The sequence below is a fragment of the Notolepis coatsorum genome (genome assembly GCF_963971535.1).
Source record: "Notolepis coatsorum genome assembly, chromosome: 2".
NCBI classification, from domain to species: domain Eukaryota; kingdom Metazoa; phylum Chordata; class Actinopteri; order Aulopiformes; family Paralepididae; genus Notolepis; species Notolepis coatsorum.
The window spans coordinates 172563038-172584949 of NC_140166.1; the positions used below are offsets into that span (position 1 = coordinate 172563038).

Genomic DNA, 21912 nt, shown 5'->3' on the forward strand with positions numbered 1-21912 from the left:
AGCATTGTGAGGCTGAACAACAGGACCAATTGACTGACTATACATGTGCTTAACATTTTTTAAATTAACAATATTTTTTTAAATGGCTAAAAGTGATTTTGTAATTTTGCAACCGTGGGTCTCACAGGGTACTTTTAACCCTGTGAGGCCCAAATAAAAAAGACATTAGCAACTTCAGAGGCCAGAGGGTGAGACACATGAAGGGTGCCATGACTGAAAAAAAAGTTGAGAAACGCTGGTATATTGTGTGGCTCTTTGTGGTACCACAGTAATTTTTGTGGCTCTTAGTCTCTGACTGGTTGGCCACCCCTGATCTATAAGATCCGTCTACGACCATAATTGATGAGACCGGTTCCACCACAATTGCCACTTCATAATACGTTTTGATTTGGACAATTACGTGTACAAAGATAGCTTGTACTTAAGGTTAAATAAAGAGTGTCTGGATGATGTAGAGGTCTAAGCTTGGTCCTACCATGGTTCAATTCCCGGGCAGCAGTACCTCCGGCTCAGTCAGTCGTCCCTACGAACACAATTTGTCAGTGTTCGCGGGTGGGAAGCTGCTGAGGGTATGAGTCCTGGTTGTTGCAACAGCGACTCCTATTGGTCGGTCTGGCGCCTGTTCATTAGGGAGGGGATCTGTGGGGGAGATGGTGTGAACCTCCGCGGCACGCGCAGAGAAGCGGCTGGCGACTCCACACGTGTTGGGAGGAACCAGCAACACCCTCCCCAGACCGACAGAGGATAAACCAGGACCGTAATACACACGGGGGAATTGGTATAGCGGCTAAATTGGGGAGAAAATGGCAATTCGTATTCTATTCTTTGATCGTCACATACTGCACACCGCCGATGTCTCACTTCCTCAGGAAGCTGTGTTTAATCTGGCCCACTGTTTCTCAGCTGGATCCATCGCCTTCCCTTCATCATCCCCCTAACAACACTCTGGGTCCCGATAACCAATTATACCTCTCATGGCCCCTCAAATAACTTAAATTACTGATTAGGATTCCTTGTTCACAAAGCAGCTACTTAGAAGTAATTGCTCAATAAAGAGAGGGGAAGTTTTCGTATTAAGTAGGTGTTCCTGCTGCTTCTTTCATTAGTGCTCACTCGGAGCCTTCGTCTCCCTGTTGTCACAAATGGAGTCGGCTTCATTCACGGCACAGAGGCTGCTGTCCGCACCTAGCCCACTCATACCGGATTAGGCCATGAATGCCTCAGTGCTCCTTGAGCCTATAGAGCGAAAAGGCTCTTAAACTCAAACCCAAACACTTTTTAAATGACCCCGTTCAGATTGATGAGATTTGTGCTACTGCATATAATGCATCTATATAATACTGTATGAATCCAGGGCTTTGACTTTCAAGTACATCGGGAAGTCTCAAAGTTTACTAAAAAAAATCATTTGAATGGAGATTTTATAAATAGGTCAAATTAAACGAGCAAAAGAAATGGATATGAGTGATGGTGTTGGAGAAGGCATGTAAGATGAGCTATACAAATGGAGTTTTAATTAAACATTTTAGAAACCTTACCTGCATTTCAAGAAGCTTTGGAGTTTTGTTGAAACTGTTGTGTATAGTCTGCATAGCTGCTAATACAATATACATGATAATGACACCAATGGACAGCATGAGGTACAGTAGAAGAATAGAGGACCCAACAATCAACCCTGTGGAACACCTCTCTTCAACTGGGAGTGGTCCAGAAAGATGGCATATCCAAATGAAAACTGTATATTGTCAGCAAGATAAGATGTATAACAAGGGATACAGTACAGTGATCCAAAAGGAAGCAGGATTTGATGGTCTACTGAATCAAATCAAATCAAATGTTTTTACACGTTAATGTCCCCACGGGTCTTCTTTAACACTTTCACTGCCCAAGCTTAATTCCTTTTTACCTCCTTGAATGCCCAGCACCACTTCAATGTTAACGTTAATATCGCCTAATCTATGTTTTAAATTATGGCTATGTGTCTAATCTGCCCGTCGCTTATCAAAGACTCATTCCCCAGTCAACATTGTCGTAGCAGATTGTTTTTTTATCGCTTCATTTCCGTTTTCTAGCATTTTGAAAAGCACTAGTTTTCATGGAAAAATGAAGACATTCCATGATAATCGCCCTTTACTGGAATACTCTAGAACGTTGTCATTCCTCGGCCCATTCACGAATCGTTTTCAAATAAACGCTAGATCATCGATAGTACATGTGTACGCACGCACGCTCTGGCCGCAAGCTGAAAATCGATTCTCCTATTTCTTGACCGCTCGCACAGTCAATCAGCCATATAACATAATCACATAAAAGCTTATAATATAAGCCGGGCCGTGAAAACGCGTCTGATTATCCTAAGACTGGTAACATAGATTCCTTACCTGAGATCAGATGGTATCCAAATGGATTATTCCAATTCCTGATCGCCATTCGAAAAAATCTATCCTTTTATTGATTCACCGTGTATACTGTAAAAACACATAATCCCGCTGCTCTGAGGCTCACTAGTGGAGCTGATCGACCCCGGCTGCGTGAGTGAGAAGTAAAATGTGGAGTCAGGGATTTTCTTTTCTCATTCATTTTCATTGAGTTCAATCCAAAAGGGTGAATTACCATCTGGGAGACGATAGGGGGCGCTTTTTTCACATCTGAGCGCCTGGAGTGGTTGAATTTCTAACGGTAGACTCGGTTGATGAAATATGATTTCAGATCGCTAATAAAAAAAAATCGAAAATACGAGAATTCTCGTGAGTGGGCATTCAACCCGCGGGGGGTAAACCCGAGAAAACTCGGGTTGGGCAATCAAAGTGTTAAAGGTCCCATGCATTATAAATGCCCTTTTCCAGTGTTTAGCGTTGTTTCCTACTGTAGCAATGGCGGATTATATCAATGTGGTCTGTGTCGTTGATTATCATATTGACTCATCAGTCTAGTCTCGAGTTCACGAGATCCTTCCTCACTCAACTAAGCCGTTCTGATTTGACAGTATTGCTGACGTGAATAAGCTACTGATTTGCATATCTCCGCCCCCTCAACAGCAGAGCGAGTGGAAATACCTTCACTTCCTCAAAGTGAAGCGAGCCAGAGAACGGGAGAGGGAGAGAGAGAGAGAGAGAGAGAGGAGCTTCTGTCGGGGAAACAAACACACACGCATTTTACACACAACTTGACGGAACGCGCGGGGAAACACAAACACACATGCATTTTACATGGCGCAGGAGTGTGTGAAACACAAACACACACGCATTTTACACACAACCTGACGCACAGGGCTTCTCCCTGGTAGAGAGAGAGGGACCGTGGTGCAGGAGTGTGTGAAACACAAACACACATGCATTTTACATGGCGCAGGAGTGTGTGAAACACAAACACACACGCATTTTACACACAACCTGACGCGCGGGGCTTCTCCCTGTAGAGAGAGAGAGAGAGAGAGAGAGAGAGAGAGAGAGAGAGAGAGAGAGAGAGAGAGAGAGAGAGAGAGAGAGAGAGAGAGAGAGAGAGAGAGAGAGAGAGAGAGAGAGAGAGAGAGAGAGAGAGAGAGAGAGAGAGAGAGAGAGAGAGAGAGAGAGAGAGAGAGAGAGAGAGAGAGAGAGAGAGAGAGAGAGAGAGAGAGAGAGAGAGAGAGAGAGAGAGAGAGAGAGAGAGAGAGAGAGAGAGAGAGAGAGAGAGAGAGAGAGAGAGAGAGAGAGAGAGAGAGAGAGAGAGAGAGAGAGAGAGAGAGAGAGGAGAGGAGAGAGAGAGATCGATATCACTGTCAAAATATTAGGGCGGCTAGGTGGTGTAGTGGGCAAGGCACTCGCCACCAGTGTGGAGACGCTAGGATTCGCGTGTTCGAATCCAGCTCTCCACATTGTTTTCAGTTTAGCTGGTCGTCCGCAGTAATACACATTGGCCGTATTACGGGGAGGGAAAACTGAAGGGTGGGGATCGAACGTTGTGAACAAGCGACTCCTACAAGTCGGTTGGTGCGCCTGCGCAGTAGAATCAGGAAGTGTCGGGGGCAGCGTGAGCCTCCCACGCGTTACTCCTCGACACTGAGAGATCGAGCTGCGCAGGTGAAAAGATGCGACTGCTGTTACCTCAAGTACCGGAGGGGACTTGTGCTATGTATGACTTAGTCCACATTGCAGCCGGCTTGTGGGAGGCAAGAAACAGCGTTCGTGACAGGGGAGGGTTGAATTGGATGATACGAAATTGGGATGGGAGAAAATATAGAAAAATGGGAGAAAAAGTGGATCAAAAAAAAAATCACTGTCAAAATATCTTTGCGCACGTTCCCACGTGCATGCCCGTATTCCATTCCGTGCAATAATATTCACAGAGGTATTGTCATTTGAAACAAGTTACCAATGCATTGTCCCATGGGATTATGCCCCCCCGCGGCGAAATTAATTAGTATCCCCATCAATCTCTCTATCTCTCTCTCTGTCTGCCAGTCGCAGACTGTGTGGGTGACTGTCACTCAAAGCGCTTATGGGCGGAGCCCAGCACAAACAGCATGAAATCCTGAAGTCGAAAAGTTTTGCTTTTGAGTACTTAAAAATATTAAATTACTTTTTTTGAAAAAAACTTTACAGATGTGTTCCATAGACTCACAGGAATTGTGTAAAGTTTCCCAAATACTGCAAGGAATAGCAATGCATGGGACCTTTAAACAAGTCCAGAAGAAAGATCACAATAAATCAAGAACAAAACAAAAACACCATGAAATCCAAAATTAAATGTAAAATAAATAAATGATTTATTGCAATGGTTCTCCAAGTTGTCCCTGTCATTAGCTGCCTTTACATGGACGCTAATATTCCACTAATCATCTAATAATATAGAATAATAATAGTCTGATCAGAATAAAAAGGTCTCATGTAACCACCTCAATCGGAAGAGACTGGCCTGATCTGGCCCGATCGGAAGGAACTTTCAATCAGTTTGAGACGGGTGGTGTAAACCTTTTGATAATCCATTCAATAGGAAAATATTAGAGCCTAATAACCATGTAAACGCTTGATCCGATCGTTTCTCTCTGGTTGGAATAAATATATTCTTTCTGCGCATGTTTGCCCCACGTGGGGGTAACATCTACGCTTGTTGATGACTTGAAGGAGTTTCCGGGGAGCTTAGCGTTAAGTTAAAATAATCGTTGATTGTCTCAACGGTCAGGCCGTGTAGGGAATGTCCAACTTGTCCACGTTATCCAAATTAAGACATACAAATAGTCTGTTTTGACCATTTAGTGTTTTCTCAACATTCGTGGTCGAAAGTTACTGCTCCCCCTGGCTAGTGTGGCTTTACATTATGGGATGAGGGAGGTTGAAAGGCTTGAGACAACAAGTTGTTCAAAGAAATGTCGATAATGATGCACAGAACTATCTAAATTAATGTGCTGGGAAGAATAGGTGGCGAGTGCAAGTGGAGCTAAGTGTCTTAAGTGTCTTTCTGGGCATGTCAAGCAAGTAATATTCTGATTACATGCTTTGGGTCTTGTATAAACGCGGTTCAGATTATGTAGCGTGCATGTAAGCGGTTGATTTGAAATGTCCAATCTGAATGATTTCATTCGGGTTGAGGAAATAATTTCTCTCATGTAACTGCAAATTAATAAAAATTAGGCTGTGGAAAATAGGGCGGGGCTTGAGATAGGTCAATTGAAGGTATGTGCTGACCAAGAACTGGAGCGACCTACTTGACAAATCTTTGTCATAAATGGATGAAAACTACCAAGTTGTGGTCAATTGCGAAAAGGTTTCCCAGCAAAAAATTCTGTGTTGTCAGAGCCCTGTTAATTTTCTATGGAGCAGCTCCATGTTTTACATCCAGTTGACTCATTGGAGGGCTCTCTCCCTTTTTGCTTTCTAACATTAGGAGCGAGTGGTGCATGTTCACAATATCTACTGAACCGTCCCAGAGCACAGGAGGAACATTGGGGAATTCTTAAAAATGGGTGACATCCCCCTTTAACTTGGGTATTGTACTGTGGGTATTTTTACCGTCATGGCAAAAGTTGTGCATATCCCGGCAAAGTCTCCTCCGGTCCACACGTGCAGAGCCCCCGTGCCGGCAACAACATAAGTCATCCATGTACAAACTGATCCAGGATCAGTGCGGGGGTCGCTAGGATATTTGATCCCGGCAGCACATCCCTATCACTGGGTCCCACAGGCCAAGCTCGCCTGCGTTCACCCTGTCAACCACACTTAGGTGCAATTAAGTGGCAAGTCTGAATAACACTAATGCTTTTACACTGATGGTGACTTAACAATGTCCGCATACCCTCACTGGCCTCCAGGCATCGGTGGGGACGGGGGCTTCTGATGTGAGAGCTACGTTTCTTAAGCAAGTGATGTTTAATGACCCCTATAACCCCCCAGCACCACCACCTCCTCCCCCTCCCTCCTACCCTTGCTTCCTACCGCTCCACATACATTACTCTTAAGACCTTTTCAATAATACATGCTCGCTCTGAAACATTTACGGCATTTCATGTTTCCTGAAACGATAAATCCAAAACAGCTTCGATGTTCCGAGAGAGACGTACACGAAACTTAATGTTTTAATTTTGTGTCAGCCACGACTTACAAGTGACTTATGGCAGAGGAGGGGATATCCGCTGGAGCATGAGTGGTTGCCGGGTAGGAAGGCGGGTAGGAAGGCAGGGAGGGGGGGCGGGGGGGCAGAGTCTTGCTGTTGAACAGCAGCAGCTCTTCTTTTCTCCCCTAGTGATTTAGAGGAGCCTCTCACACTGGAGTTTTAGTGTGGAGGTCAGAAGGCTATTATATAAACAATCCACATGGAGGCTTCATACGCCCAGAGGGAATGTTTAATGCCATGCTCACAAATGTCTGAATGTTTTAATGCTCGAGACACAAGACATGTGTCCCATTTTACTGCAACGGGACCACGCTGGTTTTACTCTCCCTCTCAGGCAGCGACCCCCGAAGAGACTGCGCTTAATTAATTTGGTCAGCAGACCTCGGAATAAACCACACATTGATGACATCAATTAGATTCTAATGAAAACAGATACAAGAAAAAAGCCAATGTCAAAGCAAATGGAATTTCTGAACAGGACTAGTCTTAGCGTTGGAGAACAAATTCCCATTACGTCTCGTTTATATATATAAAAGCCTTTAATTTGCGAAGCTCATGTCTGCCGTTGGTACTTAGAAGTTGCACGGTCAAATTATTCAAATCTTATAAAGTCCTGTGCCGAGAGAAGACTAATCGAAATCTTAATTTGGCACGTTAACTCTTCATCATCCCAGCCATGTGGCGGGGACGCAATCTTTGAGATTAGTGTGGACTAGCGTGAGAACTCCAAATCCGTCTTGTTTACTGTTCTCCTGGGCGAGCTCCCCGTGTAGCCACCGTTTAGCCACCGTTTGTAACACAACATTTACATTTCCAATCTCAAGACGAATGAAAAAAGAAAACACATGCTTACTCCAGATTAGAAGTTCTTTAGTTAATCAAACTGTTGCCTATTATGTGTGTCAATCCGTTGGCATAGGATAAGGAAGGAGTTTCTCTGTAACTTTTTTTTGTAGGGACGTACGTACAGTATGACATACATTCATTAACTCATTCAGCGCCAGAGGGCGCTATTTACTGTGTGGTTGAAAGGCCAGCGCTTTAAAGTATAGGAATACGTGGCAGAGTTTGCAGGGCTATAACTATATTATATATTATAGCTATGGATACAATACTATTGCCCATTTGACATTGAGTATCTATCGTTCAATATGCGAAAAAAAATAAAAAATTCATCCATACATTCCCGTTTTATACCGTGGTGAATATACCGGTAAGTATGATTTTAGGGTAATTCATGGGAGGCTGGTAATAGCCCCCAATGTGTATTATACTAAATGCATTGGCGTTCCGTCCCTATACACGCTACAATTAAAAAATCAAATGCATATGATAGGTATTATGTTCCATCATGAATGCATGAAAGGGTGGGGGGGGGTCGTTTTTTTATGCTTTGATCGTCACCAACGGAATACGTTATGCACTAGCGTTGCACACATACGCTCGGATCGCAATGAAGGCATGCTTTGATCAACGCAATATTGATATCATATAGCCCTTACCTTGACTAGGATCTGCCCCAAAAAAAATATTACAATTATCTGATTGCGAGTCCCAGTATTGGTGTCGATCGTGTCGCCAACATAATCCGCCATACATCATCCATCTGGAGCATTTGACGCTCCTCAAGCCGATCGGGACAACCGCTCCCCTTGCCTGACATGGAAAAGTCTGCCTGGACCAATATAATCGACGCACAGCCCAAGACACAGAGTTTCAAAGGATGTGCAATACCGGCCGCATCCTACCAGGCGGCGGTATTGGACTTTTGCAATCTCAGACTCATTCCCTATGATAACACCAGGCTCCCTGGATGGATAATGAATGGAAATATCGAATAAAAGAAATAACTTTTCTTGGGTTTGGCGCTCAATTGTCAGCAAGTTAACCCAAGATATCTCGGGTCTGGCCCCGAATGAGTTAATGATACACAGGCCGCATAAAATCATCAAATAAATGGTGCGTTTTATATAGTGCTTTTATCCAAAGCGCGTTACAATTTTGTTCCTCACATTCACCCATTCACTCACATTCACACACCAACTGCGGAGGCAACCATGCAAGGTGCTGACCTGCTGGGTGCAGTTTGGGGTTAAGTGTCTTGCTCAAGGACACTTTGACACGCTGCTCGGGAGGAGGGGGAATCGAACCGAGAACCTCCGGATTACCAGACGACTGCTCTACCTCCTAAGGCTACGTTTAGACGGAGAGAGTCTGAACAGAAACCGCAAAAGTCGTCTTACGGTTTCACTTTTAATTTTGCGTTTAGACTATCGTTTTGGGATGGAATTCTCCGTGCAGACGAGGCTGTAACGACTCCAGACGATTGAGCCCCGCTGTCACATGATTGGCGCATATGTCACATGACGTGCTGTGAAGACCCGCCCTACTCTGCCTCTGATTCGCAGACTGTGGGTGGGGAATGTGATTGGACCAAAGCAGAGTCACTCACAGACAGTGGGTCCAGTCACGCCGCGGGACAGATTCTTGTGTATTTAAAAGTACTGCCAATGTAGCCTTCAGGTGATCGCCATGGATAGAATCAGACATGCTTTGTTTACGCTTCTAGGCTACTGACGCATGCCTGTGATGTAAGCAGTACACGCGACGAGAGCCTTGACAACCCTTTCGTCATCGTTTTATGCGGTTTGACAGTTTAGATGAGAGCGCAAAGGTTTATCGTTTCTAGGAATTCCACCCTGGAAGGTAGTCTCACTTTTTTGCGGTTTCACCCCGTAAAAACGCTGTTTCCGTAAAAACGAAAGGCACATCCGAAATTTTTTTTTGCGGATTCACCTGCTAGCGTTTCCGTCTAAACAGGGCCTCAGCCACCCTAATGAACAATAATGAACGAGTCTCTGCTTCTCCGCATCGCTTTTCTTTGTATGTACGGACTTACGGACATACAACATGCATACTGTACATACATACATGACACACAGGCCGTTACCACACAGCCTCTTTTGTTCCACATGTTGTAGGTCATGCTCACTGTGTGTGTGAGAGGGGGGGGGGGGCTGGTTAGTCAATAACACTCATCCAACTGCTTTCTCATCCTTTGGTTCTTCTTTATCTGACGAGAGTAGTATCTATTCCTCTGTAACTAATGATTGAAGTTTTAAATACGCTTTATTTTGTTTCTCTTTTGTGTGTGTGCGTGCAGACTACCCTCTCCCTCCTCCACCCTCTGATGATCCCAGCGCTCTCTCTCCGCCTCCTGCTGCGTTTCCTCCTCCTCCGCCGGCGAACTCGTACGATTATCAGGTGAGCCATTTTGGAACTGTATTGTCTTGACTTGACTCTCTTAAAGGGGAACTGTATTATCTTGACTCTTAACTCATTCTGCGCCATCGCTTAATGCGCCAGAGGGCGCTAGTACGCCATTGCTTTAATCAATGGGGAGACTGCGAGATTTGCGAGCACTTAAAATATATCTTATATTATAGCTATGGGTCTAATACACCCGTCGATTGTCAGTGAGTTGCTTCCAGTCAACATGCACAAAACAGATTGTTTTTTCATCAGTACATTTCCGTTTTATACCGTTTTGAATATGAGTATAGTTTTGGTGATTCTTAGTCATCCCAGGAAAAGACGCGATAATACCCCTTTAGTGGAATACACAAAACACGTTGTCATTTTTCGCCTGATTATCGAATCTTCCTGAAATCAACGCTAGATTATCATTATTATCCTTCCTCATGCATACGTGAAATGGCCCTCGTAGCGCGGCGCTCGCCCCGCTACCTCCTGCACTCAACGGTAAACAGCCACACACACACACACAGCTTCGATCGTGGTAGAAAGAAATATCAGATCAACGCAAGATTTTATATATAGAGTCCTTACCTGGTCTCTGATGTAATGTAAAAGAAATAATCCAATTTTCTGATCGCCATTCCAAATACTGAGGGATGAGTCTTAGGCTGAACGTGCTCTTCATTCTGGCTAGCTCCTCGTAGAGGGGGTGAGAGGGGTTCTCCAGGATGGCTTCTAGCTTTTTCCTCATCCTCCTCTCAGCCACCACCTCTAGGTTATCCAGCTCACCAGCCACTACTGAGCTAGCCTTCTTCACCAACTTGTTCAGCTTGCTGGAGTCCCTCGAGTTGATGTTGCCCTCCCAGCACACCACAGCAAAAAAGAGGACGCTGGCTACAACCGACTGGTAAAACGATAGCAGCAGTCGGTTGCACATGTCGAACAACCTTAGTCTCCTCAGGAAGAATAGTGATCTCAGTTACTGAAACAGAAAATGTACCTATGAACTCAGAACATTCCCCTGGGTGCTCTGTGTCATCTGTAAAAAATCTTTCCCAATTCCTTATCTACAGTATGGAGCAGCTTCAGCTTAGACCAGAGGAATAACATGTATGGATTCTGAAATTGGGCGTAGTCAGGGGTGTAAAAAGTACCCAGAAATTATACTTAAGTGAGTTTCTACTTTTAAAGTGCCACTTGCAGGTTAAACCCTACTCTTCAATTATGGGTAGTTTACATCATTGGTATCTAATTTCATTATTTATTTTTTTCCATTTGACGCCGGAAATTCCACTCAGAAAGGGTTAAAAATGTCCATGCACGAATAACATGTATGGAGCCAATCAAAAAGCTTATCAGACGCTATCAGTGCCGTGACGTCATGGCAGGTAACTTTCCCCATCTTCTGATCCACTACAATGGAGTTTGACGAGTGCAGAAAGCTATTTCCTTGATCCAAATGGACGCCTTACAAGATGCAAATGGGTTTAATCGTCGGAGAGACTTTGATGGACCAGCTACAACTGGTTGAAACAAGGTAGTTATAAGGTTTTTAATGTCGTAAAAAAAGAACTACATTTACCACTAGGCAGCCTGTTGTTCAGTACAGCAGCGCTACTGGTCTGTGGGCTGTCGCGGGTCATAGTACCAAGCTGGCTATATGGCTCTGGCTAACTTTAACGTTACCCCGCTAACGTTAGCATTATGTCTACTGTCATGAACCATTTTAAATCGGGGCATGTAAAAGAGTTTCGGAAACGAGTAAAATGTGCAGGTCCTCTTCTCAGACCTGTGGGGCAAAGCACTGCACACATCATGCCGGCTAGCAAGCTACACGTCACGGTAGGGCTGGGCGATATGGCCAAAAACGTTATCGCGATAAAATTATAAAATTATTTTCATATAACTCGATATCGATAATTATCGTCGATATAATGTCTGTCAAGTTTAATTAACTTCTTATGGCCGGCGCCGATGGACGGGCTATTAATAGACTTGTTTTGCTGCTGCGAATGTCTCGAGAGTCGAGTTGATGTCGTCATCAGTCCGCGCACGTTAGCAGTTAGCCAGAGCAAGCGGAGTATCTCATGACAATGTACTAAATATGACCCTAAAATACTCTGTTCCGCCCCAATACATTGCAACGACGTCCACCGTATACCCCACACTACTATAACAGTTACCCTCAGAATTCAAAACACACACCAACTCGGCAGGTAAACTGTAAAATAGCGCCGTGCAAGCTAATTATCCTAGCCAGCCTTGTTTCCAAGCGGTGTATTCCATGACAATGTACTAAATATGACCATAAAATACTCTGTTCCGCCCCAATACATTGCAACGACGTCCACCGTATACCCCACACTACTATAACAGTTACCCTCAGAATTCAAAACACACACCAACTCGGCAGGTAAACTATAAAATAGCGCCGTGCAAGCTAATTAGCCTAGCCAGCCTTGTTGACTACTGGAGTCCTACCTCCGGGTCTCCTTCCGGGTCTCCTTCCGGGTCTCCTTCCGGGTCTCCTTCCGCTGTCGGCCATCTCCTTCACTGATTGGTTGTTAGTGCGTGTGCTCATATCCAAGCTTGGAAAATCGATATATCGAAACTTTGCGACCACGTTTCATGTTTATTTCGAGGAAATAATTTATCGCGATAGTTATCGTTATCGTTTTATCGCCCAGCCCTACGTCACGGCATGTTGATACGATAGTAGCCCCTTTCATGACTGATGCACTCGGTCACGAAAGGGGCTACCACGATAGCTAACTAACGTTAACGTTACAAGCTCAAACACCTTATAACTACTACTAACTGTCGTGTCCATAAGTTCCCTGGAAGAATACTTTGTTTGTGAGTACAAAGGTATACAAAGAGGAGAGAACCATTTTAAATCGGGGCATGTTAGGAGTTTCGAGAATGCTGGCTAGCTAACTTAGCTACTAACGTTATATACACAATATGTACAACGACACAATGATTTACATTATTACAAATATGGTAACGTGGTTGTGGCTTTTACAAATAGTGGTTTGCTTTAGAGATAAATGGCTATGATCACGGAGCACTAGTGTTAGGTGAAACAGATACTAGATCCTCGGCTAGTAGTAACAACAAGAAGGCTCTCTGCTTCCGCCACTACCTGCCTGTGATTCTCAGGCCCCCTGCTGCCCTGTACATTTACATTTACATTTAGTCATTTAGCTGACGCTTTTATCCAAAGCGACTTACAAGTCATCAGGAAGGGTACAACTCTATCAGCTGAGTAACAATGTTCATCAAAGTGTTGCGTGTTACAGTGTACTGTAGGTTAGTTTATTAGGACATGTGCATGACAGTAAGGTTAGTTGGGGTTAGATTTTTTATTTTTTCATTATTTCAGATAATGGTTGAAGAAGTGCGTCTTTAGTCGACGGCGAAAGATTGGATGGGTTTCGGCTGTCCTAACTGGGGTGGGTAGTTCATTCCACCATTGTGGGGCAAGGACTGAGAATAGGCGGCTTCTCTTTGATGACCCTCCCGGAGCTTGGATAGGAGTAGGTCTGAGGCGGCCAGAAGATGCAGAGCGTAGGGGTCTTGAGGGTGTGTAGTTAGAGACCATTGACCGGAGGTAGGCGGGAGCGGTTCCCTTTGCCGCATGGTATGCTAGGTCGAGGGCCTTGAAGCGGATACGTGCAGCAATGGGGAGCCAGTGCAGGTCCCTAAGAAGTGGGGTGACATGGGCCGACTTCGGTAGGTTTGAGATCAGGCGGGCCGCTGCGTTTTGAATTAGTTGAAGAGGCTTGGTGGCAGTGGCCGGGAGGCCAGCTAGCAGTGCGTTGCAGTAGTCGAGGCGGGAGATGACTGTTGATTGGACGAGGAGTTGGGTGGCTTCTTTTGTCAGGAAGGGGCGGATCCTTCTGACGTTGCTCAGGAGGAATCTGCAGGTTCTGGTTGTCGCTGCGATGTGAGCAGAGAAGTTCAACTGGTCGTCGAGGACAACACCAAGGTTCTTGGCGGTTGGGGACGCGGTCACAGCTGCATTCTCGACTGTGATGGAGAGGTCGGTCAGGGGGGAGGATTTGGCCGGCAGGTGGAGCAATTCTGTTTTGCTTAGGTTCAGTTTGAGGTGGTTGGTCGTCATCCAGGCGGAGATGTCGGACAGACAGGCCGAGATCCGCTCAGAGACGTAGATATCTGAGGGAGGGAAGGAGAGGAAGAGTTGAGTATCATCGGCATAACAATGATATGAGAAGCCATGAGACATGATAATGTTACCCAGTGATTTAGTGTAGAGGGAGAAGAGAAGGGGTCCTAGGACCGAGCCCTGGGGGACTCCCGTCCGCAGGGGGCGGGAGGCCGACAGGGTCCCTCTCCATGACACTTGGTAGGAGCGGTCATTGAGGTATGATGTCAGCCATGTCAGCGCAGATCCAGCCACTCCCATTCCTGCGAGGGCCGCGAGGAGGATCTGATGGTTGACTGTGTCGAAGGCTGCAGATAGATCTAGGAGAATCAGGACAGAGGAGAGGCCTTTCGCTTTTGCTAAGTGAAGTGTACCTGCTGTTACGTCATCATTAAGATGGCACACGCACGTTATGAACCATGGATTAAAATATCCATGTGCGTGGTGGTTGTGGTTGGGTCGACAAAATGTTTGATAAAAACGCTAAAACTGGGTCAATTTCGAAAAAAATTTCCCCCTTTTCATGAAAGTCACCGTTGGCCTAGTCACATTGTTTATTGAACAAAAATACAACATGCAAGTGGGCCTTTAAATGTACTATGTTAATATTAATGTTAATGTTAAATGTACTATGTAGTATGTACTATGTTAATGTTAATGTTAATGTTAAATGTACTAAAAAGTAAAAGTAAAAACCTTTTTTTATTTCGGGGCAATGAAATGTCCGTTTCGTCCTCTTCATCGTATCAAATCAAATCAAATCAAATTTATTTGTAAGGCCCGACAACACACGTTAATGTCCCCATGGGCCGGACACGTCTTCTTTAAACAAGTCAAGAAGAAACATAACAATAAGTCAAGAACAGAACAAGAACACCATAAGGTCCAACAAATTTAAAATAAATGCAAATAAATGAAAGAATGCAAGCACTCCCAGACATACCCCACGCGAAGGTAAGGAAAAACTCACTAAAACCTAACAATAGGGAAAAATGCTCCACAGGCAGTGGATCGTACTATCGTTTGTGGCCATCTCCTGTAGCTTGTCACTGACTGTCTATTCTTCTGATAGCAGGTGTTTAATCAAAGATCCCCGCTTTCTAGTCTTGCACAAGGACCATCAGCATGGGTATGGGCGGGTTCATTTTCCATTGATGGGGATTTGATTGGCTGTTTTTAATTAAAGTGCGGCCGCAGGATTAATAACGTTAACATTAGTTCGGCCAGAGAAACAAAAAAAATTTGTTGGACCTGCAAGATTTGTACTTTGTAGGTCTGCACTTTAAATGTAAGGAGTAAAAAGTATGTTTTTTCCCTCTGAAATGTAATTGAGTAAAAGTACAAGTATACAAACCTAATAATACTTGAGTAAAGTACAAATCCCCAAAAACAGTACTTAAGTATTGTAACGAAGTACAATTACTCAAGTACTTTACACGCCTGGGCATAGTTCACCTGTAAGTACGTAGCAGCACACAAAGCACCACCCAGAGCACTGCACACAGTACAGGCCCCATCCTTACGAGTTCCCCCCCGGGTCATAAAGAGCCCTCGTTACGGGGGCTCCCCAGAGGACTGACCCCACTCAGTGAAACTCAATACATCCCCTGAAATGCTACATTTGGGGGCAGCCTTCATGCTCGGAAACACAGAAGGTTGCCACCTATTGGTGGACCCTGGTTACTTTCTTATGGAGAGTGGCTTGTTTTACCCCACAGGCATTATTGGCACCTCCTGGGAGCTCTGCCTCCCCACGCGACGTGACCACTGGCGCTCCTGGCGCTCGACCTCTGCTGTGAAATCCTCCCGAGATCCTCCAGATCCCTTTAGTTAAAGACCTGAAGACAGATTCCCTCCGTAACTCTCCCTGCTGGATCTGACTAGGGAATCTCTGTAGCAAGGGTCATCTGGAAGTATTTTCTGAGGCAGCACATTATATAATATTATGTAATAACGCCAAAACGTATGTAGATCTACATTTTCCGGCGTTCCCACGGCTGTATGTGGGGTTGGATGGGAAGGGAGGAAGCTCTGCCCTTGGGAACAGTGTGTGTGTTCATGTGGCCGTTTCATCTCCCATGTAAACTGTACACCGCTATTCCTACAACTATTTTTGGAGTTGTCCGCCCCAAATACATCGGGGGTTATATTCAATCAAATATATTGCCTTTCAAAGTGCAGTTCATTCAATTGCAGCAAATTTTTTATACAATTATAATGGACAAAAATAGGGCCATTATATCTTTATTGTCATCCTTTAGGGCCTACCCTCATTATGTCCTGTTACTAAAGGTTTCCATATGTATGTATGTACCGTATATATATTAGAGCTGGGCTGTTAACGGCGTTAACGTGCTGCGTTAACGCTATACTAGTATCGCGCGATAATATAATTTACCTTTATTTACCCAGGGTAGGTTCGCTGCGCACAGATGCTCTTTTTCAGGAACGCCCTGCTTCACATTCATACAGTTCCATTCACACCTGGGAGCTGCCCAGTACAACCACAGTTGACACCATTGGCCACTGAGCAACTCCACTGGAGCAGTTGATTCAAGCCATGTCACATAGTTCAAGTTTGAAATGATTCTTTCTATTTTTCTCCTGAGAGTGTGCTAGATACTGTACTGTACTGGTAATATTATTTATTTGTGTTAACTTCTGAATAAAACAACTTATTAAACACAAGTACATCTTATTGAACATTATTTTGATATTTCATTACCAATTATCATAGCAAAACAGCTTTTTCAAACAGTCTGTAATGCATTTTGGAAACGGGAGATGGGCTCATGGTGTAATGGGCCACCTGGCCTGAGAAACATAAGGAGGAAAGAAAAAGTAAGGACTTACTTCTGGTCATTATTTGGGTAGAACACACATATTTTGAATGCCTTCGGCAGGTTTTTTTTTTTTTTTTTTTTAGCCATTTTAATCTAGATTAATCTAGATTAAATCCAGGATTGCAGATAGATTAATCTAGATTAAAAAAATTAATCTATGCCCACCTCTAATATATATATATATATATATATATATATAATGTTATACATAGGACATAATCAACAGTATAACAGTGAGTGTGGAGGACATCTCTGCTTCTCTTCTTATTCACTACATCTTTCATGAATGAAAATGGGATGTTAAATAATTTCTGTGCTTAAGTTGAACTAACAAGAGGAGGTCGGCGATGTATGCAAGCAAACATGAATAATCAAATAATCGCCAGCCTATATTTATACATTTCCTGTCATTGAACATGGGAACGTAGACAGGAAATGTTAAAACACAGATTATGGTTTCCTTCCACATGTACTGCTACCGTCTTCTTCTTCTCCTCCTTCTTCTTTTTTTTCTTCTCCCTTTTCTGCTTCTTCTCTTCCTTCTTCTTCTCCTCCTTCTTCTCCTTTCTTCTGCTTCTTCTTCTCTTCCTTCTCTTTCTTCTTCTCCTCCTCCTTCTCATTTTGCTTCTTCTTCTTCTGCTTCTTCTTCTCTTCCTTTTTCTTCTCCTCCTTCTTTTTCTTCTTTCTTCTCCTCGTCATCGTCGTCCTTCTCCTCCTCATCCTCCTTTTTCTCATCCTTCTTCTTCTTCTTCTCCTCCTCCTTCTTCTTCTCCTTCCTCCTCGTCCTCATCCTCCTTCTTATTCTTCTTATTCTTCCTCCTCTCTCTCTCCATCTTACAGGAATGTTTTGGACCGATCTGAACTTTCTCCTTTAACTTTGTGTATCATAGCGTCTGCGGGGCGGACGTGAATCGGAGGCATTGACTTATATAACTAAATGAAGCGCCTCATTACTTTGAAATGTACTTCTCTGTTTCTCGCTCTGCTATTGTGTTGGCTGCGGAATCACCCGGGGACTGAAACTTAATTCCTTAATAAGCCCCTCAGTATCTTAATTATGTCTCCTGCAGCCAGTGCAGAACCTTTCTCTCTCACTCCAATTTCCGCTGCCTTTCAATGGATTGATATCCAATCGAAAATGTCTTTGTACCGTCTCCCCCTTGCATCAATAGGGAAATTATATACTGAATGAATCAATCAATGACCGAATGATACTTCCTTGGCTTAAGTTTTAGCCATGCCTCAATACCCCCCCCCCCTTTTTTTTTTCTTCTCTTGTCACTAAAATGAAGAGGAAGTCTGTATCACAACATACAAATGCAGATATGTTGAGCAGAAGTATAGAAACAGCTAGTTTTCACATCAGGGGGTTCACTTTTATAATTTCTTTTTTGCTACATGCACAGCTCTGAACTGCGAATTACCAGGTTATCAAACTCCGCACAACAAATTCCTCTTCGTCAAAATGACAGGCAGTTCTTCCTGGCAATGCCTCCTTTCATACTCCTCGTTATGACGGTTAAAAGGGTTCGCCTGTTTTCTTTTGTTGATGTGAGACGAGCCATTAGTGTTTTGCTTTGTTTACCCCGCTTGTGATTGCCTTAGATGTTTTAAGCAGCAGCCACGCTCCAAACAGGGGCAGACTCTGCCTGTAATGGCTTGTGACAGGTAATCCAAACACATAACATTAGAATAAGAGGCAGTCACTGATCCAGCCGGCTCAAAAGTCCCCGCGGGGCAATCGCAAGCAGTCTTCCTGCAGTTACAGCAGAGTTCAGAGGACTAAAAATATATTCTGCGTACAGAATTTCCCTGGAATCTTTCGGAGCAGTAAGCCTCTTTCACTAATGGTCAATTCGTGACTATTTTCAAATAGTTTCAGATATGTATTTCTTTGGAGGGTGGGGGCCGGGGGGCAGCAGTTTTAGTTTGAAATTGATTTATGCTGTTTTTCATATTTCTTTGTTACATTGTGGGTTTTTACTCAGTCAAGGATAAAATCGACAGGCATAAGTTCCAGAGCAATCAGATGCTCTCAGTGAGACCTTTTAGGTTGCTTTTAATAAGCCTTCAAAAACGACCTCTGATGATAAATTAAAGCGGGGGAGAAAAATGCTTCATAACTTAATTCATACGCCCTCTATATTGGAAAATAAATTTAGATTTTATAATTCTTTTACTATTGGCTTTTGTTTATGTGACTAGTCCTAGATAGGAACGATGATGAATTATGCATGGAGAGAGAGTGAGGGATACTGTAAATCCAGGAGCACTGAGAAGCATGGGGTGAATAGTGCACCAGTGTTAGTTTCATGAGAGTTGTCTCTTCAGACAATATGTTACTTCTTATTCCTCGCTGCACTTTCCTCAGCCAGGAGTCTCTCTTCTATTGATGTGCGGCTTTCAGAGGGATTGTCTCGAGGTCAAGGTGAAGCGCGCACAGAACCTGTGTTACAACCTGTAAAGTACCTCAGAGAGGAATCGGAATAGTGAGCGGGAGGGAGAGAGAAACGGAGTCATCCAGCAGTTTGAAGGATGAGTGGTTCTTATCTTGACCCTCTTTGTTGTAGTCGGTGGAGGGATGCTACCTGCTTCTTTAAGAACTCTCATATTATTCCTGTGCCCAAGGGGAGGGAGGGAGAGAGAGAGGGGGAGGGGGGAGAGAGAGAGAATGAATGAATGAATGAAAACTTTATTTAACAGATTGCAGAATGGGTACAATACAGTACGGCTCAATACATACAATTGTTAAGGGGATGCAGACCTGAGAAAGACGTTTGTCTTGTTTCCATCAGGGTCCCCCATTTTCAATTCATATAGACATATATGACATACATGACATACAGATAGTCAGTACTGCTACATCTATACATTTATGACATACCAGATTTGCAAATACAGTACTGTTTGTGATACAGAAGGAGTCAAGAAAAGGGAGTATATACATTTGACGTAGAAACTGTACATTGGAGGAGGTTGGGTGGGGGGGGTTGGGTACATTGGGATATTGACAACCATACTGGGTAATTTACATTGGAGGTGGTTGGGGGGGGGGGGCGGGGGGCACACTGTATAAACAAGTAACACTGTACATTGAGGGGGGGGGGGAGGAGACACTGTACAAACAAACACAATTGTACATTGAACTATTGACAAAACCATACTAGGTAAATGACTGTACATTGGAGGGGGTTGGGTTAGGATATTTACAGGGGCCAGTGTTGAATTGCAGTCTCCCGTAGGTGTCCCTTGAGAGAGGTTTTGAAAGTGGGTAGTGATCCACATTCCTTTACAGCTTTGGGTAGGGCGTTCCACATTGATGTGGCATAATTGCGAAACGTGTTTAGTCCCTTATTTGAGCCGAATCTGGGTTTAACATGATTTGTGGAGCTCCCTCTGGTGTTGTGATCGTGGTATTCACTGACCTTTGGGAAGTATTTTGACATGTACATGGGTACCTTGGTCGTGTAGTGTATCTTGTAGACCAGGCCCATTGCAAGTTGTTGTACTCTGTCGTCTACTCTAAGCCATCCTAGGTTGTCAAAGTGGGCAGGGGTGAGGTGGGTTCTAGGAGTAAGGTCAAGCAGTAGTCTGACCAGTTTGTTTTGAGATGTTTGTAATTTTGTTTTTAGCGCCTTTGAGGTGCTTTGGTACCATGAGGTGCAAGCATAGTCGTAGTACCCCTGAATGAGTGCTCCTGCCAGAGTCTTCAGGGAGACATGTGAGAGAGAGGGAGAGATAGAGGGAGAGAGAGAGGGGGAGAGAGAGAGGGAGAGAGAGGGAGAGAGAGAGGGGGAGAGAGAGGGGGAGAGAGAGGGGGAGAGAGAGAGAGAGAGAGAGAGAGAGAGGGAGAGAGCGAGAGAGAGAGAGGGATGATATCACCTTGATGTATAAATCTGGACTTCTCCATAGATAACACGGTCTCACCAGAAAACTTAAATGAAGTACTTATTGACTACAGGGGGGAAAAAGTACATTATGTACGTTATGTTATAGCCGTAAGTAATATATTTACATCTTGTGTAAGTGATATATTTACGTTTTTGTATTGGCAAACGTCCACAACAAACACTGTGACCGGGAATCAATGATTGTGGTCGCGGGCGAGTGCTCTCATCACTAGACTGTAAGACACCCACCCACCCTGTTACAAACACAGCAATACTATGATGATGGTTCGTTTCAAGGTTTAACAGTTATGGTTGAGATATAATGTTAGGGTTATAATGGTAGTTTAAGGTAACTGTGGTTAGGGATAGGGTTTGGCGCGAGGCTATTGGAAAAGTGTCTTGGTAGTCTTGAGGTAAAGGCACTTGCCACCCATGTAAGCGCCCAGGTTCACTCCCTAGCAGGGAACTCAAACGTTCTGAAAACATAAAAAATTCAACTATGTAATATATGTACATCAATATATTACTTATGGCTATAACATAACATACAATATGTACCTTTTTCTTGTGGTTGATTAGTACTTTATTTACAAATCTTCGGCTGTTGTAAACACTGGTGCCTGGTAGGACATTCCAGAGAAAACCATCCAGCACACATCAGTTTATTTATAATGAATGTAAGACTAATTCAGTAGTTGGCATGAATCTTCGAGATGGATAGCAAGTCAATACAGTGCAAAATGCAACAGCAATGATCGCTTATTGCCAAAACAAAGAGAAACTTTATTTTAGATTTGATGGATTCCCACTTTAAGTTGAGTTCTCACACCCAAATATTCTAGCATTGCTAATGGGTCTGAACCAGAGAAGCTAGTTTTTTGCTGTACGAGCTCACTATGGTCTATGGAGCAGCTCTATTGTACATCCAGGTGTCATTACATTACAAATTCAAAGGTTCTCTCATTTCTAGTTTAGGTTGCAGTGGTGCACGTTCACAGATAACTTGCTGTCCTGAGGCGCAGTAACAACACACGTGAATTCTTAAAATGGATGGCATTCCTCTTTTAAGTGAATGGCATTCAGTGGAGGTTATTGTATGACTACTCGTGAAGCAGAGCTTCACTAGTAATAGACAGATATATCTTCCCCTATGAAAAAAGAAATT

At 43.8% G+C, this 21912-nt stretch overlaps 1 protein-coding gene across 3 annotated transcripts in view; it reads left to right on the forward strand.

Annotated features, from left to right (window-relative positions):
• lpp (LIM domain containing preferred translocation partner in lipoma) overlaps positions 1-21912 on the forward strand; it is a 411859-nt gene that overhangs the window by 165087 nt on the left and 224860 nt on the right. For all 3 annotated transcript variants that reach the window (XM_084307814.1, XM_084307813.1, XM_084307815.1), the window contains one exon: positions 9752-9852. In XM_084307814.1, coding sequence (XP_084163940.1) covers positions 9752-9852 — 101 coding nt within the window. The remainder of the gene's footprint in view (positions 1-9751; positions 9853-21912) is intronic.